Below are 20,781 nucleotides of genomic sequence, written 5' to 3'. Positions count from 1 at the left end.
GCCACCGCACCCTCCAACACTTTCAAGTTTAACCAGTAATGTTAACGTTTTCTCCGCCACTTTCTTAAGTCTAGACGACTTAGCAGTTATTAAGCATTTGCTGACTTGCGTGGTGTAAACTCTCCCACCATGGGCAGATTTCAAGCTGCCGAAGGATGTCACTGAATGGAAAGCTGATAAGAGCTTTCATAGAGTATTTCCACAGTGCAGATATGACAGATGTCAGAATGTCTGCACACAGCAGGCGCTCAATAAATGCTTGCAGCATGAACAAATTAATGAATCCTACTTCGTGAATGAAAGTGCACCCGGTAAGTCCTAAAGCAACACATCTTCGAGTTCTTAGGATGCTAAGACAGGCTGATTCCAGTTAGTCTGGAAGTAGCTGTGGGGCGCAGCGCAGGCAGGAAAAGGGCTGGACCCCGAGTCACCGCCCGGCCCCAGCCCCTGCCCTGTCCCCGCCCCCGACCCATCCCCGCCCCCTCCTGCCCCACCACCGGTCTGGCCCCGCCCCTCATCCCCGCCCCACCCCTCACCGCCCTTCTCCCCTCCTCTGACCCCTCCCTTCCCCGCCTCTGACCCCGCCCCGTCTCTGACCCCTCCCCACCTCTGACTCGGCCCCGCCCGCCCCGGCTCTGATCAGGCTCCCCCCAATCCCCACCCCTCACCGCCCTTCTCCCCGCCTCTGGCTCGGCCCCGTTCCCTCCCGGCCTCCAGCCCACCCTTCTGTCCGGCACGCGCCGCCGGCACCTGTTTCCGGGCGCGCCTCCAGAGGCCGGCGCACAAGATGGCGGGCCTGGCGGCCTGAAGACCGTGGCCGGGGCTCGGCCGTGGGCTCTAACGCGGGGCTGGGGGTCGGAGACAGACTTCACCCAGGTGACAGGTAGTAGGGACGGCGCCGCTGGACCTCTTGGGGTGTAAGACCCGCTTGCTGCTGCCCCCGGATCTTGCCGCCACACCAGCCCTGTCCTGGGGCGGAACCGAAGGAAGGTCAGGCCCGGCTGCCCCGCCCCGTCCTTCCTCCTTCCCGGGCGGTCACTGTGCGTGGCTCACTTTTAGAGTTTACTACAGCCACGTGGAGCTTCCATGGCTGCCTCTCAGGTCCTGGGGGAGAAGATTAACATCCTGTCGGGAGAGACTGTCAAGGCTGGGGACAGGGAACCGCTGGGGAACGACTGTCCCGAACAAGATAGGCTCCCCCAGCGCTCCTGGAGGCAGAAGTGCGCCTCCTACGTGTTGGCCCTGAGGCCCTGGAGCTTCAGTGCCTCACTCACACCGGTGGCCCTGGGCAGTGCCCTTGCCTACAGATCCCACGGTGTCCTGGATCCCAGGCTCTTGGTGGGTTGTGCCGTGGCTGTCCTGGCTGTGCACGGGGCCGGTAATTTGGTCAACACTTACTATGACTTTTCCAAGGGCATTGACCACAAAAAGAGTGATGACAGGACACTTGTGGACCGAATCTTGGAGCCCCAGGATGTCGTCCGGTTCGGAGTCTTCCTCTACACGTTGGGCTGCGTCTGTGCCGCTTGCCTCTACTGCCTATCCCCTCTGAAACTGGAACACTTGGCTCTCATCTACTTTGGAGGCCTGTCTGGCTCCTTTCTCTACACAGGAGGTAAGACTTGGCCTGTCCTGTTCGCTGCAGGTCTTAGTGGCGTCCGCTGGAAACCGCTGCTTTATAGAGGAGTTATAGGGATGTCAAAGGTGGCTTTCTTTTTTTTTTTTTTTTTTTTTTTTTGAGACGGAATCTCACGCTGTTGCCCAGGCTGGAGTGCAGTGGCGCGATCTCGGCTCACTGCAAGCTCCGCCTCCCGGGTTCCCGCCATTCTCCTGCCTCAGCCTCCTGAGTAGCTGGGACTACAGGCGCCCGCCACCGCGCCCGGCTAATTTTTTTTTGTATTTTTAGTAGAGACGGGGTTTCACTGTGGTCTCGATCTCCTGACCTTCTGATCCGCCCGCCTCGGCCTCCCAAAGTGCTGGGATTACAGGCTTGAGCCACCGCGCCCGGCCCAAAGGTGGCTTTCTAAATTAGGCCACTTTAAGTCTATAATTGTGGGTCATGAGAATTTTTTGAAACAGTGATTTGAGAAGATCCTGGTTTCACTTATGGACGTAGGGCATGACTCAAAATTTTATATGGACATTTATTTTTATTTATTTATTTATTTATTTTTTGAGATGGAGTCTCGCTCTGTTGCCCAGGCTGGAGAGCAGTGGCACGATCTCAGCCCACTGCAGCCTCCGCCTCCCGTGTTCAAGCGATTCTCCTGCCTCAGCCTCCCGAGTAGCTGGGGCTACAGGTGCACGCCACCACACCCGGCTAATTTTTGTATTTTTAGTAGAGACGGGGTTTCACCATGTTGGCCAAGATGGTCTCGATCTCCTGACCCTCGTGATCCACCCACCTCAGCCTCCCAAAGTGCTAGGATTACAGGCGTGAGCCACCGCGCCCGGTCAGGACATTTTTAAAAAAAATTTTTTTGAGACAGAGTCTCGCTCTGTTGCTCAGGCAAGAGTGCAGTGGCACCATCTCTGCTCACTGCAACCTCTGTCTCCCGGGTTCAAGCGATTCTCATGCCTCAGCCCCCAAGTAGCTGGGAAAATACAGGCATGTGCCACCACGCCTGGCTAATTTTTGTATTTTTAGTAGGGACAGGGTTTCACTGTGTTGACCGGGCTGGTCTCGAACTCCTGACTTTGTGACCTGCCTGCCTTGCCCTCCAAAAGTGCTGGGATTACAGGTGTGAGCCACCATGCCCGGCCTATATGAACATTTTTTGTGACTCTTTTTTTTTTAATCACTCATACTCTTTTTTTTTTTTTTTTTTTTGAGACGGAGTCTCGCTCTGTTGCCCAGGCTGGAGTGCAGTGGCGCGGTCTCAGCTCTCTGCAACCTCCGCCTCCTGGGTTCATGCCATTCTCCTGCCTCAGCCTCCTGAGTAGCTGGGACTACAGGTGCCCACCATCACGCCCAGCTAATTTTTTGTATTTTTAGTAGAGATGGGGTTTCACCATGTTAGCCAAGATGGTCTCCATCTCCTGACCTTGTGATCCGCCCACCTCGGCCTCCGAAAGTGCTGGGATTACCGGCGTGAGCCACTGCGCCTGGCCTCACTCATACTTTATAATGCCACAGTTTCAAATATTAGTAGAATTAAATTTGAAGAGTTCAAAATGATACACGTAATTACTTCTAGCTACTTTGCTAGGTGACTTCTTGCAAGAGGCTGATTAAGGTAGTGATGGGCAGGTGGGTAAGCCCTATATATTGAGCACCTATTATGTACCAGGCACTGTTCTGTGTGATCACAGCAGTCACAGATCCCTGCCCTCGTGAAACTTATATATTGTCGTGAGAAGAGACAGAAAGTAAAACTAGAAAATTATAGTTAGGGTGACCAACATCCTGGTTTGCTCAGGACTAAGGCAACAGGACTAAGTGGGATGTGCAACTTCTGGTACTAAAACCAGGAAAGTTCAAAAAAAGTAGAGCTATTACTATTTTAAGTAGTTTGATCAGGGTAGGCTTCATCAAAAAGGTAACATTTGGCTGTATCCCAGCAGCTCATGGCTGTATCCCAGCCCTTGGGGAGGCTGAAGTGAGAGGATCACTTGAGGCCAGGAGTTGAAGACCACCTTGGGCAACGTAGACCACTGTCTCTATAAAATATAAAATAAAAAATATTAGCTGGGCATGGTGGTGTTTGCCTATGGTCCCAGCTATTTTGGAGGCTGAGGTGGGAGTATCGCTTGGGCCCAGGAGGTCAAGGCTGCAGTGAGCCCTGATCACACCACTGCACTCCAGCCTGGGCGACAGAGTGAGACTGTGCCTCAGAAAGGTAGTATTTGAGTTGAGTTAGATTGAAGGAGGTAAGAGATGAGGGAGTTGGCCAAGCAGATATCTGAGAGAGAAGCGTTTCAGGAAAAGGAACAGCAAGTGCCATAGGCCTTAAGGCAGGAACATGTCCAAAGAGCTTATGGAGCAGCAAGGAGTGTGAATGAAGGAGAGAGTAAAAGGAGGTAAAGTAAGAGAAGTACGTTTGGGGAGGGTAAGGAGGTACACGGATTGTATAGACCTTGTAGGCCACTGGTCTTGGCTCTGGAATGGAGGAGCCACTGCAGGACTTTGAGCAAGGGAGTGATGTGATATAATGTTTTCAAGGAATTGCTCTGGGTAAGGTATTGAGAATGGATCAAGGGGAGTGGGGCAAGTGTAGAGGCAGGAAGACCAAGTAGGAGGCTCTTGAGTAATCCAGGCAAGTGATGTTTGGTGGCTTGGATCTAGCGGGTGGTAGTGGAAGAGGTAAGTAGCCAGATTCTAAATATGCTTTGAAGGTCGGCAGGGTTTGTTGATGGATTGGATGTGAGGTAAAGAGAAACAGGAATTAAGCGTAACTCAAAGGTTTTTTTTTTTATGACACATTCCACATTTTATTTACATTTTAGGACTAACTTTGGGCTGGGCGCTGTGCCTCACGCCTGTAATCTCAGCACTTTGGGAGGCCAAGGCAGGTGGATCACTTGAGATCAGGAGTTCCAGACCAGCCTGGCCAACATGGTGAAACCTCATCTCTACTAACAATACACGGAGGATTGCTTGAGCCTGGTAGGCAGAGGTTGCAGTGAGCTGAGATCACGCCACTACATTCCAGCCTGGGCAACAGAGCAAGACTCCATCTCAAAAAAAAAAAAAAAAAAGGCCGGGCGCGGTGGCTCACGCCTGTAATCCCAGCACTTTGGGAGGCCGAGGCGGGCGGATCACAAGGTCAGGAGATCGAGACCACGGTGAAACCCCGTCTCTACTAAAAAAATACAAAAAATTAGCCGGGCGCGGTGGCGGGCGCCTGTAGTCCCAGCTACTCAGGAGGCTGAGGCAGGAGAATGGCGTAAACCCAGGAGGCGGAGCTTGTAGTGAGCCGAGATCGCGCCACTGCACTCCAGCCTGGGCGACAGAGCGGGACTCCGTCTCAAAAAAAAAAAAAAAAAAAAAAAAGACCAACTTTATTTTCAAAATTATATATCCGTATACCTATCCCTTTTTTGTTGATGTCACTTGACCTTAAGTGCGTAGTTTGTTTAAAAAAAAAGACTGTAGGCAAATATTTACCATGTCTGATACATGTAACACACATGAACAGCTTTTAACAGAAATTCATCAACTTCCCCCCAACATTTTTTATTATAATACAGGTATCAAAACAATCCTGAACATATTTTTCATACTACTAGTAGTCAGCACCCACACCACTTCAAAAATTAACACATTTGTGCTGGGTGTGGTAGCTTTCGCCTGTAATCCCACCACTTGGGGAGGCCGAGGCAGGTGGATCACCTGAGCTCAGGAGTTCGAGACCAGCCTGGCCAACATGGTGAAACCCCACCTCTACTAAAAATACAAAAATAAGCTGGGCATGGTGGTACATGCCTATAGTCCCAGCTACTTGGGAGGCTGAGGCAGGAGAATCACTTGAACCTGGGAGGTTGTGGTGAGCCGAGATCTCATCACTGCACTCCAACCTGGGCAACAGAGCGAGACTCCATCTCAAAAAACAAAACAAAAAAAAAAAACACATTTGTGACAGTGTTCATTGTACCTGCTACTTTTTTTTTTTTTTTTTAATTTTATTTATTGAGACAGAGTCTTGATCTGTTGCCCAGGCTGGGGTATGGTGGTGCGATCTTGGCTCACCACAACCTCCGCCTCCCAGGTTCAAGTGATTCTCCTGCCTCAGCCTCCTGAGTAGCTGGGATTACAGGTACCCACCCGGCTAATTTTTGTATTTTTAGTAGAGACATGGTTTCGCCATGTTGGCCAGGCTGGTCTCTAACTCCTCACCTCAAGTGATCCACCGTCCTTGGCCTCCCAAAGTGCTGGGATTACAGGCGTGAGCCACCATGCCTGGCAAATGCCTGCTACTTTTTAAACAATTTCAACTGCAGCTCTCTTTCACTAAGATGGATAAAGCATGCCATTTCAGTTTTCTTTTTTCTCGAGACGGATTTTTGCTCTTGTTGCCCAGGCTGCAGTGCAATGGCACAATCTCGGCTCACTACCACCTCCACCTCCTGGGTTCAAGCAATTCTCCTGCCTCAGCCTCCCAAGTAGCTGGAATCACAGGCATGGGCCACCACGCCCTACTAATTTTGTATTTTTAGTAGAGACAGGATTTTTCCATGTTGGTTAGGCTGGTCTTGAACTCCCAACCTCAGGTGATCCGTCCCACCTTGGCCTCCCAAAGTGCTGGCATTACAGGTGTGAGCCACCTCGCCCAGGCTCTGTTTTCTTTTTTCTTTTGTTTTTTGTTTGAGATGGGGGTCTTACTCTGTCACACAGGCTACAGTGCAGTGGTACGATCTCAGCTTACTGCAACTTCTGCCTCCCGGGATCAAGCAATTCTCCTGCCTCAGTCTCCTGAGTAGCTGGGACTACAGGTGCATGCTACCACGCCTGGTTAATTTTTGTATTTTTTGTATGGACGGACTTTCACCATGTTGGCCAGTCTGGTCTTGAACTCCTGGCCTCAAGTGATCTGCTCGCCTGAGCCTCCCAGGGTGCTGGGATTATAGACATGAGCCACTGTGCCCAGCCCTGCTTTCTTTATTGAGATTTTTAGTCTTTAGAAACACACACGCTTCCACTGCCATCTGACACTTCTTACCACGCTTTCATCTTGTAAACCTGAATTCCATTTCGAGTACTCCACAAGTTTATGTTTAAATGACAGTACCTTAACAAGAGAAAAAAATTGAGTTGCATTTTTCCTACTGTTACCTGAAAACATAATGGGTGTACATATATTAAATATATTCTTACAAATATACAGGTCATGTTTACCAGCTGGAATTCTTTTGTTTAACATGTGGGTATTTTGCATTGTGATATTTAATCAAGACATTAACACAAGTAGAAGTTTGTTGATATAAGACAAGTTTGAGATCCGCTAAAATTAATTGTTGTATGTCCTTCCAGTGACTGTGGAAGCTTCATATTTTCTTTGGACATCATTAGACATCTTAGCTCTTGAAGTACAACTTTAATGCTATATGAATTTTGTCATTTTGCTAATACTGGTATGCTGCGGTCATCCACCATCCCACTGGAATTATTTATTCCATTCATATTAATTCTTGTTACAAATGTAACTGATTGGGGAGCTTCTGGGTATTTAGGTCCACTTTCTACTTTCAGGCTGTATATTCTTTTTTTTTTTTTTTTTTTTGAGACAGGCTCGCACTGTGGCCCATGTGGGAGCGCAATGGCGTGATCTCAGCTCACTGCAGCTTGCACTTCCTGGGTTCATGTGATTCTCCTGCCTCAGCTTTCCAAGTAGCTGGGATTACAGGTATATATCACCACGCCCGGCTAATTTTTTGTATTTTTAGTAGAAATGGGGTTTTACTATGTTGGCCAGACTAGACTTGAACTCTTGACCTCGTGATCTGCCCTCCTTGGCCTCCCAAAGTGCTGGGGTTGTAGGCGTGAACTGCCATGCCAGGCCTATATTCTCTTTTCATAATTTGTCCTTGGTGGCCCAATAATCATGCCTGTCCACCTTGTAAATGTCATATCTTCATCATCTTCAAGGCCCCAGTTAATCATGCCATTGCCTTTCCACAGCTGCATAAGCATAACTCAAAGGTTTTGACCTGAGAACCGGAAGATACCATCTGGAGTGATGTCATTATGTGAGAAGGGCAAGACTTGGGGTAGAACAAGTTTTGGGGGAAAAGCAAGAGATTGACTTTGTGGTTTTTTGTTTTGTTTTTTGTTTGTTTTGAGACAGTCTCACTCTGTCTCCCAGGCTGGCGTACAGTGGCGTGATCTTGGCTCACTGCAATCTCTGCCTCCCGGGTTCAGGTGATTCTCAGCCTCCCAAGTAGCTGGGATTACAGGCGTGCGCCACCATACCTGGCTAATTTTGTATTTTTAGTAGAGACAGGGTTTCACCATGTTGGCCAGACTGGTCTTGAACTCCTGACCTCAGGTGATCCACCCGCCTTGGCCTCCCAAAGTGCTGGGATTACAGGCGTGAGCCACTGTACCTGGCCAACTTTGGACATCTTAATGTCTTAAATCTCCTAACAAATATGTCAAATGGGTAGTTCAAGTTCAGGGAAGCCTGGGCTAGAGATTACATATTTGGGAGTCATTAGTCTATAGATGAAGTTGTAGGACTGGGTGAAGTCATTAAGGGAGGGAGTGTTGGTAGAAAAGTCAGTCCTGGCCGGGCGCGGTGGCTCAAGCCTGTAATCCCAGCACTTTGGGAGGCCGAGACGGGCGGATCACGAGGTCAGGAGATTGAGACCATCCTGGCTAACACGGTGAAACCCCGTCTTTACTAAAAAATACAAAAAACTAGCCGGGCGAGGTGGCGGGCGCCTGTAGTCCCAGCTACTCGGGAGGCTGAGGCAGGAGAATGGCGTAAACCCGGGAGGCGGAGCTTGCAGTGAGCTGAGATCCGGCCACTGCACTCCAGCCTGGGCCACAGAGCGAGACTCTGTCTCAAAAAAAAAAAAAAAAAAAAAAAGAAAACTCAGTCCTGGTCTGAGCCCTGGGACAATCCCACATTAGAGGTGGGAGAAGAAAAGGCATAGGTAAAGGGTATGTGAGCAAGCATCCAGAGGAGTAAGAGGAAAACCAAAAGGCTGTGGTGGCCTGGCAACCAATTGTAAAAAGTTCAGTGAAGAAATCAATGAGGTGCTGTAATAAAAAGTACAAGGTGGTGGTGAAGGGAAGAGGCTGTCTTTGTGAAACTGACATTTAAACTAGGGCTTGAAGACGGAAGGACAAGGAGCTGGCCATGGGGTGGAATTGGAGTCTGATTGCGATGCTGAGTCCTCCAGGGCTGAAGGACCACCAATTGCAAATGTGGTGGGTAGGAGAGAGTGTGACATTGGCTAGGATCTACTGAAAGGTCTGTGTGAGCCAGAGGGGGTATGAGACACAGTTGGCGAGTTAGGCAGGGTCTCTGTCATGGCGCTCTTAACAAGTCCTACTCCTCAGCCTCCAGGGCTCAGTCCTTGGACCTCTTTTCTCTATCTCCGTGTACCCCCTTGGTGATTTTAGCTCATGGCTTCAGATGCCATCTGTTAAGCTAGTGACTCTTAAACTCCAGACTCATATACAACTTCTTACTCAGCAACTTCTCCTGGAACTGTCTCACAGACATCTCAAGCTTAACATGTCTGAGACCAAATTCCTGATCTTCTCCCCAAGGAAACTTGCCTCACCGACAGCTTTTTCCCCATTTTGCTCAATGGCAGCTTCATCCTAGTTCTTCAAGCCAAAAGCCATGGGCATCGTCCTTGACTCTACGTCTCACATCCAATTCATCAGCAAATTCTGTTGACTCTCCTTTCAAAATGATTATAGGATGTGACCACTTCTTACTGTCTCCAGCCACCACTGTGATCATCTGTCCCTGGATTTTTGCGGCAGGCTCCCAGCTGGTCTCTTTACCTCTGTTCTGGTCCTGTTCAGGCTGTTCCCACTCAGCCACCAGAGTAATTCTGTTAAAATACAGGGCAGCCCTGTCAGTCCTGCTCAGAACTCTTCAGTGGCTCCCATCTCGCTCAGTGTAAAGGCCAGGGTCTTTACAGTGACCCCCCAGGGTCCTACATTCTTTGCCCACCCTTTGCCCTCCCCCCAGTTCTCTGACCCACCCTCCTCCTTTCTTCCTGCTTATCCTGGGCCAGCCACACTGCCCTCCTTTCTAGTCCAGGAGCATGCCTGACCCCTCCTGCCCCTCCCTCAGGTCCTTTGTAGATGCAGCTTCCTCTGTTTGAAATGCTTTTCCTGCTTCTAACAGTGTGGTTCACTTTCTCTCTTCCTTCACCTATTTGCCCAAATGTCAGCTCTCAGTGAGGCCTTGCTTTCTACCTTGCTTGAAATCACATACCTGCTCTGTGCCCCTACCTGATACTCCCCTGCTGCTCTTCTCTGTGGTTAGTTTTCTTCATAGCACATGTTACCTTCTAACGTGCCATATAAAGTACTTAATTCGTTAATTATCTTCCCCCTTAGACTGCGAGCTCCCTCCCTGCAGTCAGGGATTTCTGTGTCTGATCTTAGCTGAACCCTTAGCACCCAGAGCAGTGCGTGGCATGTAATATTACTTAGTAAATATTCATCCAATGAACAAATGGGGAGGCATTGAAATATATTGAGCAGAGTAGTGACATAATCTGGTTTAGGATATTTTTAAACATTGACTTTTATTGACATATAATTGACACACAGTGAAATACACAGATTTTTAGTGTTGCAGCTTGATGAACTTTGACAAACGTATACAGTTGCATAACCCACACCCCCATCATCATCCAGAACACTTCCATGACCCCCGAAAGCTTCCTAGTGCTTCTTGCCTGTCAATCCCACACTCCCTGCCCCCATCCAGAGGCAGGGAAAGAACCACTGTTCTGATTTCTCTCACATAGATTAGGTTTCCCTGGTCATACAAATGGAACCATTCAGCATGAACTATCTATGTATGTATGTGTATTTATTTCAGTCTGAGCTCTCGTCTGGCTTCTTTTGCTCAGCGTGATGTTTTTGAGATTCATTGCGTTGTTGTGTGTATCAGTAGTCCCTTTTTGTGCTGAGTAGCGTTCCATTGTAACATACCACAACTTCTTTATCCATTCTCCTGTTCAGGGACAGTTGGATTGCTTCCATATTTTGGCTATTATGACTGAACATTCATGTTCAAGTCTTTTTGTGGATATTTGTTTTCATTTTTCTTGGGTAAATGCCCAGGAGTGGAATTGCTGGGTCACAGGGCAGATGATGTTTAATTTTATGAGAAACTGCCAAACGGTTTTCTGAAGTGGTTGTACTTCTTTACAGTCCCACCAGCAAGAGTTCCAGTTGCTCTGCATCTTGCCAACTTTTTGATTTATGTCTTAACAGATTCATTCTGGCTGCCATGTGGAGAACTGGCCCAGTATTTCACTATGTAAGCTCATTCAGAAAATGGGGTTGGGAGAGGAGGAATGCCTAAAAGGAAATTCCCAGATGGGCCACGTCTCTGAATCAGGTAGAGCACATGAGCCTTGGGCCATGTATCAAATGCTAGGAAACAGCTTTCTCCCCAAGGGCTCTACTGTTCTCTTGTGTCAGATAACCAGATCTTTTTCCTCCCCAGAGTGGGTTGCTCTTGGTTTTGGGTTGGGGACAGAGACCTCTGCTCAACCTTGCTTACATCATCCTTTTTTTTTTTTAAGACAAAGTTTAGCTCTTGTTGACCAGGCTGGAGTGCAATGGTGTGATCTCTGCTCACCGCAACCTTTGCCTCCTGGGTTCAAGCGATTCTACTGCCTCAGCCTCCCGTGTAGCTGGGATTACAGGCATGCGCCACCATGTCCAGCTAATTTTTTTTGGATTTTGAGTAGAGATGGGGTTTCTCCATGTTGGTCAGGCTGGTCTTGACCTCCCGACCTCAGGTGATCTGAGGTGATCTGCCCACCGTGGCCTCCAAAAGTGCTGGAATTACAAGCGTGAGCCACTATGCCCGGCCTTTTTTTTTCTTGAGATGGAGTTTTGCTCTTGTTGCCCAGGCTGGAGTGCAATGGCGTGATCTCAGCTCACCGCAAACTCTGCCTCCAGGGTTCAAGCGATTCTTCTGCCTCAGCCTCCCGGGTAACTGGGATTACAGGCATGCGTCACCACACCCGGCTAATTTTTTGTATTTTTAGTGGAGACAGGGTTTCTCCATGTTGGTCAGGCTGGTCTTGAATTCCCGATCTCAGGTGGTCCATCTGCCTCGGCCTTCCAAAGTGCTGGGATTACAGGCGTGAGCTGCCATGCCTGACCGCTTACCTTGGTTTTTGCCAAGTGATCTGAGGAGGTGTTCTTGGATAATCCAGCCAAAGGTCAAGGCTGCAGTGCTGTTGCATTTTCTTTCATAGCCAGACCCGTGGAGTCTCTTGGGGAGCTGAGGAAACAAGCACAACAAGAGTGGGCAGCTATAGAGGAACTGGCTAGGTCTGTGCTAGGAGTATTCCTGCCTAGCGTCTTCTTTGGGCGGGTGTAGTCCCCTAAATGTGTGAGATATTGCAAGAGACATCAATTTACTAATTCTGAACTGGAGCTCGTTCTGTGCTTGAGGGAACTTCCTCCTGGAGGGCATGTCCTCATACGACCAAATTATTTGTGAAAACATGGCTTGGTATAAAAATCATCCAAATAGAAGGAAAAAAAAAATTGTCTTGAGGGTGCAGAATTAACTTGCCAAGTGTTGGAGAGTGTCAGTGGCCATGCCTTAATGCCCTTCCCTGGAGACACTTTGTTCTAAAGAACTAAGGGTGTGTATTTAGCACCAAGGAACCCCAGCCGCTGATGTGAAGGTGAACTTGGGCTGGATCTTGTTCCTTAGCTCCCATGGCTTTTTTTTTTTTTTTTTTTTGAGACGGAGTCTTGCTCTGTAGCCCGGGCTGGAGTGCAGTGGCCGGATCTCAGCTCACTGCAAGCTCCGCCTCCCGGGTTTGCGCCATTCTCCTGCCTCAGCCTCCGGAGTAGCTGGGACTACAGGCGCCCGCCACCTCGCCCGGCTAGTTTTTTTTTTTGTATTTTTAGTAGAGACGGGGTTTCACCGTGTTAGCCAGGATGGTCTCGATCTCCTGACCTCGTGATCCACCCGTCTCGGCCTCCCAAAGTGCTGGGATTACAGGCTTGAGCCACCGCGCCCGGCCAGCTCCCATGGCTTTTGAGCCTCGAAGACCATTGTTATCTGTCATTTTATTTTATTTTGATTCCTGTGGGTAGTGGGAACATCTGTCATTTTAGACTGGTTAAAATGCCTAACCAGAGGTTTATTTTCTGATCCTGAGTCCACATCTCGTAACTTGCTTGGAACTGGAGTTTTATAAGCTTCTGTAGCAATCGGTGTGTGGGTCACCTACCTCAGCTTCACCCATTCCATGCTGCTTTACCTGTTTCAGTCTGAGTGGGAGGTTTTTTCCTCACCTTGGTCCCGAATTCCAGGTGCTTGTTACTGTAGCTCTGTGTTCAGTTCAGCCCTTGTGCCAAGTATTGGGGAGTGAGCTGTGACCAAGCCAGACACATGTCCTGCCCTCATGGAACTTACAGTTTAGTGAGAAAGGTGGAGATTAATTAGAAGCATGATGAAGTTTTTGAATATGGCAGGCACATTACCATGGGAGCATATTGCAAGGGGATCAAATGTGGCTTAGGGGTGAGGGGAGGTGGTCCTAGGGAATGGTCTTTAAAGTCTTAAAGGGCGAGTGGAGTTAGCCAGACCAAGGGGGGGTGTCTCAAGGCTCTGATGGATTGGAAGAAGTCTGTGTGAAGAGGAGAGGAGAGCTCAAGGTGACGCAGGAGAGGTAGGGCGGGGCCACAGGTGAGCCAGGTTAAAGATCTGGAACTTTTATCCCCAGGATAAGTGGTTGATCAGGGTTTAAGTGTATGTTGGGGGAGGGAGTGGTCAGATTCCTTTTTTATCTATTTGTTTATTTACTTATTTTTTTTTGAGACAGAGTCTCGCTCTGTCTGCCAGGCTGGAGTGCAGTAACATGATCTTGGTTTACTGCAACTTCTGCCTCCCAGGCTCAAGCATTTCCCCTGCCTCAGCCTCCCGAGTAGCTGGGATTACAGGTGTGTGCCACCATGCTTGGCTAATTTTTGTATTTTTAGTAGAGATGGGGTTTTACCATGTTGGCCAGGCTGATCTCGAAGTCCTGACCTCAGGTGATCCGCCCGCCTTAGCCTCACAAAATGCTGGGATTACAGGTGTGAGCCACTGCGCCCGGCCAGATTCCTATTTTTAAAGGTTCACTCCAACTCCTTTTTAGAGATTAGATTAGGGATGGAGAGGGGGAGGGGTTATGAGATTGGAAGCTGGTAGACCAATTTGGAGGATGTTGCAGTATCCCAGGCATAAGATGACCATGAGATAGATTTGGGAATGGGGTAAGGGGGATGGAGTGTGGCCCCAGGGATGGAGAGAATAGGTAGTTTTGAAGGAAGTGGGTTAGACAGTCTTTGAAGTAGATGAGCAGGACAGAAGCAGGAGGTAGGGGTGGTTTAGTTTCAACCTCATGGGAGACAGAGGAGGGAAGCAGCATTATGACTCTCCTGTCCTCACTGTTTTACTTGTTGCAGGGGTGCCCGTTTAGGGACCCTGAAATTTCACTGAGATTCACTGGGGGTTTTTAAAACCAGAAGATGCCTTGAGATTGTAGGGGAAGGAGGTGGAAAAGTAGAAGGCTGGGGTGGCTGTTCTGTGAGGGATTGATCTCACGGTGTCTTGCAGGGGTTGGTGAAGGGTGAAAGACAGCAAAGAACTGGATTCTAAAACTTTTGGATCCTTCCTGGGCTTCCCATTGAACTAAGAGTGTAGTGGGTGCCCAGTGTGCTATGTTGCAGAGCTCTGTTGTGGGACAGTAGGAAGGGAAACTTGGGTATGAACCTGAGAAGAGGAACTTGAGGCCTCACTGGGCATTGTCTCTGCACCTGTGTCATTGGAGAAGAAATCAGAATTTCCTCTGTGGGGTTAAGGGACGAAATGAGTGCCTACCTGTACAGTCTAAGGATTTACCATTTTCAGCCAGAAGTGGCCTGCCTCTTCACTGGTGAACAGTCCCTAAATTTCAAGCCTTGGTCTCACACCAACTCTCTGGATTTTCTGGCCGCAGGAATTGGATTCAAATACGTGGCTCTGGGAGACCTCATCATCCTCATCACTTTTGGCCCGCTGGCTGTGATGTTCGCCTACGCCATCCAGGTGGGGTCCCTGGCCATCTTCCCACTGGTCTATGCCATCCCCCTTGCCCTTAGCACCGAGGCCATTCTCCATTCCAACAACACCAGGGACATGGAGTCCGACCGGGAGGCTGGCATCGTCACCCTGGCCATCCTCATCGGCCCCACGTTCTCCTATATTCTCTACAACACGCTGCTCTTCCTGCCCTACCTGGTCTTCAGCATCCTGGCCACACACTGCACCATCAGCCTGGCGCTCCCCCTGCTCACCATTCCCATGGCCTTCTCCCTTGAGAGACAGTTCCGAAGCCAGGCCTTCAACAAACTGCCCCAGAGGACTGCCAAGCTCAACCTCCTGCTGGGACTTTTCTACGTCTTTGGCATCATTCTGGCACCAGCAGGCAGTCTTCCCAAACTTTAAGGGGACAAGTAGCTCCCCCCACGACATGTCTCCTTTTCTTAGAATATATTAAAGTCAGAGTGTCTGAGGAAGGAACGTGATTTGGCAGTCAGGGTACTAAGCATGGGTGGGAACTCCTGCCTTTTAAAAATTGTTTTTGTGTTCTTAAAGTTAATATGTTGTTTCTCTCTTTTTTTTTTTTTTCTTCATTTTATGGAGAATTTAAAAACCATTCTTGTATCAGAAGGTGAATTGGGCGCACGATCCTTGTTTTATTAATAATTTCCACTAGAGGGTGTTCTCAGGTCACTTTGCAGTGAAGTGGACTTAGTTCCTCCTTGTTCCGTACAAAATGTCCCCAGACTTTGTAAAGGAGCTGCCCAGTTTGGCCTCCTCTCCCAAAAAGACGCTAACTGGGCAGAGTGTCGTCCTGCTTTCTTGATCTTGTAGGATGTGCTATGATTGGTGCCAGGCCTCACTAACACAGGGGCTACCTGTCTCTTACTCTCAGCACCTGTGTCCTGAGTTATGCTGCCTGAGAGATAGAGTCCCTCATTAACAGCCTGTGTGACTGTCAGCTTTTTGCCTAAATTGTGATTCAGATGCTTTTGTTCCTCTCTCCTTTCACTTATTGCCACAGTTGAGGAAAAGTGTCAGATTACCCTGCAGCAAGACATGCCAAGGATTGGGAGGGGGAAAAAAACCACCCTGGAGGCAACTGAGAAAATCACTGCCTTTGGATTGATATCAGTAGGGTGGCTGTTTTCCCTTTGTTAAATCTACTAGAGTGATGGGAAGGACTCCCAGCCCTTTCAGTAACTCTCAGGAGCCCTGAAACGGTAGAGGCACTGCCATTCTTGTGGGATACTCAAAGCCCACAGGGCTTTTCCCTCCCGATTGCATCTTCTGATGCTCCCCATGCCCACCCTCCACCTCTCCACCTCTATGGTGTTGCCATTTGTGTGTTTCCCATCTGTGGAGCCAGACTATTTGAGCAACAGCTTAGCAGCGAGTCAGGGACAGCTGCCACTTTCCACAGAGCCACAGGATGGGCAGAGCAGGGACCCAGTGAATGAATAGCCAGTGGACAAACAGTCTTGAGCTCTGTTCAGCCAGAGTGATCAGCCCCGCCAGTGAAGGGGCTGTGTCTTCATTCTTGAAGACAGATGTGCAGTATTGACCCTGCCTCTCCCCGGGGCTTTGTGGATAGTTGAGGGCTTCAGTGAGGTCACACTCAGAATGGGGCAATTCCAGCATTTATCCTGACTGCGTTTCATTGCATTGTCTGTGAAGTGTAATTTCTGGGCCAGAATTGCTCAGTTGCATTTGATCCAGGACTAAAATAGATTGGAAACGGTCATCATTGTTTTCTGTTGTGATTTTAGCCATTCTAGTAGGTATTTAAGGTCATGGCCTGCAGAAAATGATGTAAGAACTAGTTCTTAATCTTTCAGATCAAGCTAATTATGATATGGAACCTTGAGTTCAAATTGATTGGTTTACTTGGAAAAAAAAAATGTTTGAAAATTGCAAAAGTTCCTCTAAAGTTAAATCAAAGGTGGTTTGTCTAGCAGAGAGCCAGAATCTTCTAATAGTGGGCAGAGCCCAGAGACAAGGGGAAGAAAGACGACCTTCTCCCCTGTCCTTCCCAGCACCGTTTTTGTTTCACACCAGGCTTGTGGCATTTTGGTGCTCACAGGGGTTCTGCCTTCTGACCTCTCTTTGGAGTAGGCCATTCTCATGCAGGGCTCACCCTGGGGCTGGAGGACCAAGGACTCCCTGTGTCCACCTACCACATATGCCTTGGTGGTCACTCCTGTCGGGGCTGTCAGTTCTGCACTGTGCCCTGGTGTGGATTTTAATGCATATTTTTATACATAAATGTTCCCAAAGGCCAAATTTGGTGCCAGGTTTTATATGCAGGTCACCATAATTTGTATTATGTCCCCTGAGTCAATGAAGGTTTTCTTTAGACTTCTTAATTAAAAAAGAAAGAAAATGTTCACCAGTAGTCTGGCTTCTGGTTTTTGCTTTCCTCATACTTACTGTGTGATTGTGAACTCTGATTTGTAAATCTCAGGGAGACCAAGGCAGTGACATTGGACATTCAGGCTGTGCGGAGGGGCACCTGGTCTTTGGTGATGGGTTTGGGTAGGGTTTGACCAGATTCGATGGGCCTTTAGAAAAGGCAGCAGGGATTGGGCATGGTGGCTCACGCCTGTAATCACAGCAATTTGTGAGGCCAAGGTGAGAGGATTGCTTGAGCCCAGGAGTTTGAGACCAGCCTAAGTAACATAGTAAGACCCCATCTCTACAAAAAAATTTTAAAAAGTTAGCTGGGCATGGTGGTGCATGCCTGTAGTCTCAGCTACTCAGGAGGTTGAAGTGGAAGGATCACTTGAGCCTGGCAGGTCAAGGCTGCAGTGAGCTATGATCATGCCACTGCACACCTGCCTGGGCGATAGAGCGAGACCCTGTCTCAAACAAACAAACAAAAAAAGCATTGAGGGCAGCATGTAGCTACAGTGGATTTGCCAAGAGCCAGTCAGTCAGGCCAGATTAACCTCATTTCATTTTTCTTTTTCTTGATAGGGTCACTGTGCTGATAGATGGAGAACATGAGGTAGATTGAGTACATGTGGGTTTCAGCTAGGCATTGGACAATATATCCTATGAACAAGGCAGAGATACGTGGGATGGATAACAGTGGAGTTAGATAAATTCCTGGGAGACTGAACAGGCCGTGGGAGTAAGCTAACTGATCAGCATGTCAGTGTCAGCTGGGAAGGAGCCCTTAGCAGTTGGAGCCCTGCCCTCTGCCCTTTGCTCAGCTGGATTCAACACCTGTTATTAATGACTCGGATGAGGCAGCCAAAATGAAAGGTTTCATGAACCTCGGAGGAAGAGCTTACAAAATGACTGACAATTAGCCTCATAAATCAAAAGGCTGCTTTGAAAAAAGAAAAATGTAGTGTGAATAAATACAAAGCGATACACTGGGGTCCCAAAATGAACAGCATACACATCAGAGGGGGAGAGCCATGGTGTGACCACCATGGAGATATGGGGGCATGAGTTTTCTCGGTGACTCTGGAATCTGACATCACTTGTCTTTGTTTATATATTCATTTTTTTGAGACCAAGTCTCAGTGTCGCCCAGGCTAGAATGGAGTGGCGCAATCTCGGCTCACTGGAATCTCTGCCTCCCGGATTCAAAGCCATTCTCCTGCCTCAGTCTCCCCAGTACCTAGGATTACAGGCACACACCACCACACCTAGCTAATTTTTGTATATACATATTTTATACATATCTCACTCTGTTGCCCGGGCTAGAGTGCAGTGGCACAATCTCGGCTCACTGCAACCTCTGCCTCCTGGGTTCAAGCGATTCTCCTGCCTTAGCCTCCTGAGTAGCTGGGATTACAGGCACCTGCCACTATGCCCAGCTAATTTTTTGTATTTTTAGTAGAGACGGGGTTTCACCAAGTTGGCCAGGCTGGTCTTGAACTCCTGACCTCGTGATTCACCCGCCTCAGCTTCCCAAAGTGCTGAGATTTCAGGCGCGAGCCACTGCACCCAGCATAATTTTTGTATTTTTAGTAGAGACGTGGTTTTACCATGTTGGCCAGGCTGCTCTCGAAATCCTGACCTCAGGCGATCTACCCATCTGGGCCTCCCAATGTGCTGATTACAGGCATGAGCCCCCGCGCCCGGCTGCCTTTATTGCTTTGAGTCAGATTTATTCTGCTCCCCAGTCAGGTGGCTGGAAATTCAATGCCAGCTACCTCTTGAGCACCCTCCCATCTGTCTGGGATCACCCAGGACTCCTGGCCTCTGTAGGGCCAGAGCCAGGGATTTTTGCTTACCATCAACCTCTCTGCTACTGGATGCTGGGGTTTGGCCCTGGAATCTGCCCTTATCTTGGACACTGCTCCTCTAGAAAGGTTCAGAATGCCCTTTCCTGGTGACAAGTACCAGTAAGGCACAGATTCCTGCTACTCCAGTCACATTCTGCCCAGTCTTGGAGCACTACCACTCTACCTATGATAATGCCCCATCCAGCTCCCCTACTCAAAGCGTTTCCCTTCTTCTCTGCCCTTTGCAGGACCTTTGCACTGAATCCCACTCAGAGGACCTTTGGAAGCTCAGGGCTGGCTTCTTCTGGAGTTGGGTGGGAAAATATATGAATATGTCTTATGTTTTCTTACTAATGCTTCCCTTACTCCTATATTAAAACCACCAGGCCAGGCACAGTGGCTCATGCCTGTAGTCCCGGCACTTTGGGAGGTCAAGGTGGGTGGATCACTTAAGGTCAGGAGTTCAAGACCAGCCTGGCCAATATGGCGAAACCCTCTCTTTACAAATAAATACAAAAATTAGCGCCTGTAATCCCAGCTACTCGGGAGGCTGAGGTGGCAGAATCTCTTGAACCCAGGAAGCGGAGGTTGCAGTGAGCTGAGATCGCACCACTGCACTCCAGCCTGGGCAACAGAGCGAGACTCCATCTCCTAAATAAACAACTAAATAAAAAATAAAACCAACACCTGAGCCTTTGACCTGGGCCAAAGCTTAGTCTGAGTGAGTAAGCTCCAACTTCCATGCAGGTTAATGTGATCTGAGGTAGAATTAACAGGAGAATTGGCATCCAGAATAAGGAAGGTAGAAGTTCTGCCCATCCCTGTGTGGGTCATTCCTCTCATGCTGGGCTGGGGCCGGTCCTGGGTGCTTTGCCTTCTTCCTTTTCTCTAGATATTAATAGAATCAATGTGGTGAGAGATCAAGAACATGCTGTAGATATAATATACTTGGATTTCAGCAAGGCATTTGACAACATACTATGAAATATGGAATGGGACCAAGCACGGTGGCTCATGCCTGTTATCCCAGCACTTTGGGAGGTAAAGGCGGGTGGATCACTTGATGTCAGGAGTTCCAGATCAGCCTGGCCAATATGGCAAAACCCTGTCTACAAATAGACAAAAAATAGCTGGGCGTGGTGGTGCACACCTGTAATCCCAACTATTCAGGAGGCTGAGGCAGGAGAACCACCTGAACCTGGGAGGCAGAGGTTGTAGTCAACTAAGATCGCACCACTACACTCCAGCCTGGGTGACAGAGTGAGACTTCATCTCAAAAAGAAAAAAAAAATGAAAGAATGGAATGGATAAAAAGACAATTACAGGAGCTTGCTTTTCTATGTGCATGTGTGTGCATGTGTGTGTGTTTGCATGGGTGACGGCTGTGGTAGAGATTTCCATTTCTCAGTATAAGAACCGCATTTTGAGGATGTTATCAACAAACTGGATCTTGTCCAGAATGCCGTTGGCAGATGGGTGGGGGCACATAAAGCCATGTCAGCCTGGAAAGGAGAGTCACAAGGAGGCTGTCTTTGGGAAGATGGGTTGGACTTTTTTTTTTTTTTTTAACCTTTTTTTGCATGTGGCTTCAAAGGGTAAAACTAGGACCAATGGGTAGAAGCTCTTAGCTCAGGAAGGTTTCTTCCTTCCTTTCTATTTTCTTTTCTTTTCTTTCTTTCTTTCTTTCTTTCTTTCTTTCTTTTTTTTTTTGAGATAGAGTTTCGCTCTTGTCACCCAGGCTGGAGTGCAATGGCACGATCTCAGCTCACTGCAACCTCTGCCTCTGGGGTTCAAGTGATTCT

The 20,781-nt window shown here is 48.5% G+C and overlaps 1 protein-coding gene across 3 annotated transcripts in view; it reads left to right on the top strand.

Moving 5' to 3' along the window:
- Nucleotides 1-752: 752 nt before the first annotated feature.
- The window catches only part of UBIAD1 (UbiA prenyltransferase domain containing 1), a 122,076-nt gene continuing 102,047 nt past the window's right edge, over nucleotides 753-20,781 (top strand). Inside the window, exons 1-3 of one of the 3 annotated variants that reach the window (XR_010581406.2) lie at nucleotides 753-1,615; nucleotides 7,228-7,343; nucleotides 14,656-17,127. Coding sequence is in view for 1 of the 3 variants with exons in the window: in XM_005544803.4 (XP_005544860.2) it covers nucleotides 1,087-1,615; nucleotides 14,656-15,143 (1,017 nt within the window). In the remaining 2 variants the exon portion in view is untranslated. Of the gene's footprint in view, nucleotides 1,616-7,227; nucleotides 7,344-14,655; nucleotides 17,128-20,781 lie in introns of those variants that run through there. The other 2 variants (XM_005544803.4, XR_012426132.1) reach the window with 2 other exon arrangements.

This window comes from Macaca fascicularis, chromosome 1 (assembly GCF_037993035.2).
Source record: "Macaca fascicularis isolate 582-1 chromosome 1, T2T-MFA8v1.1".
NCBI lineage: Eukaryota > Metazoa > Chordata > Mammalia > Primates > Cercopithecidae > Macaca > Macaca fascicularis.
Note: the sequence above shows the minus strand (reverse complement) of the source record. Positions and strands in the feature narration are given on the sequence as shown.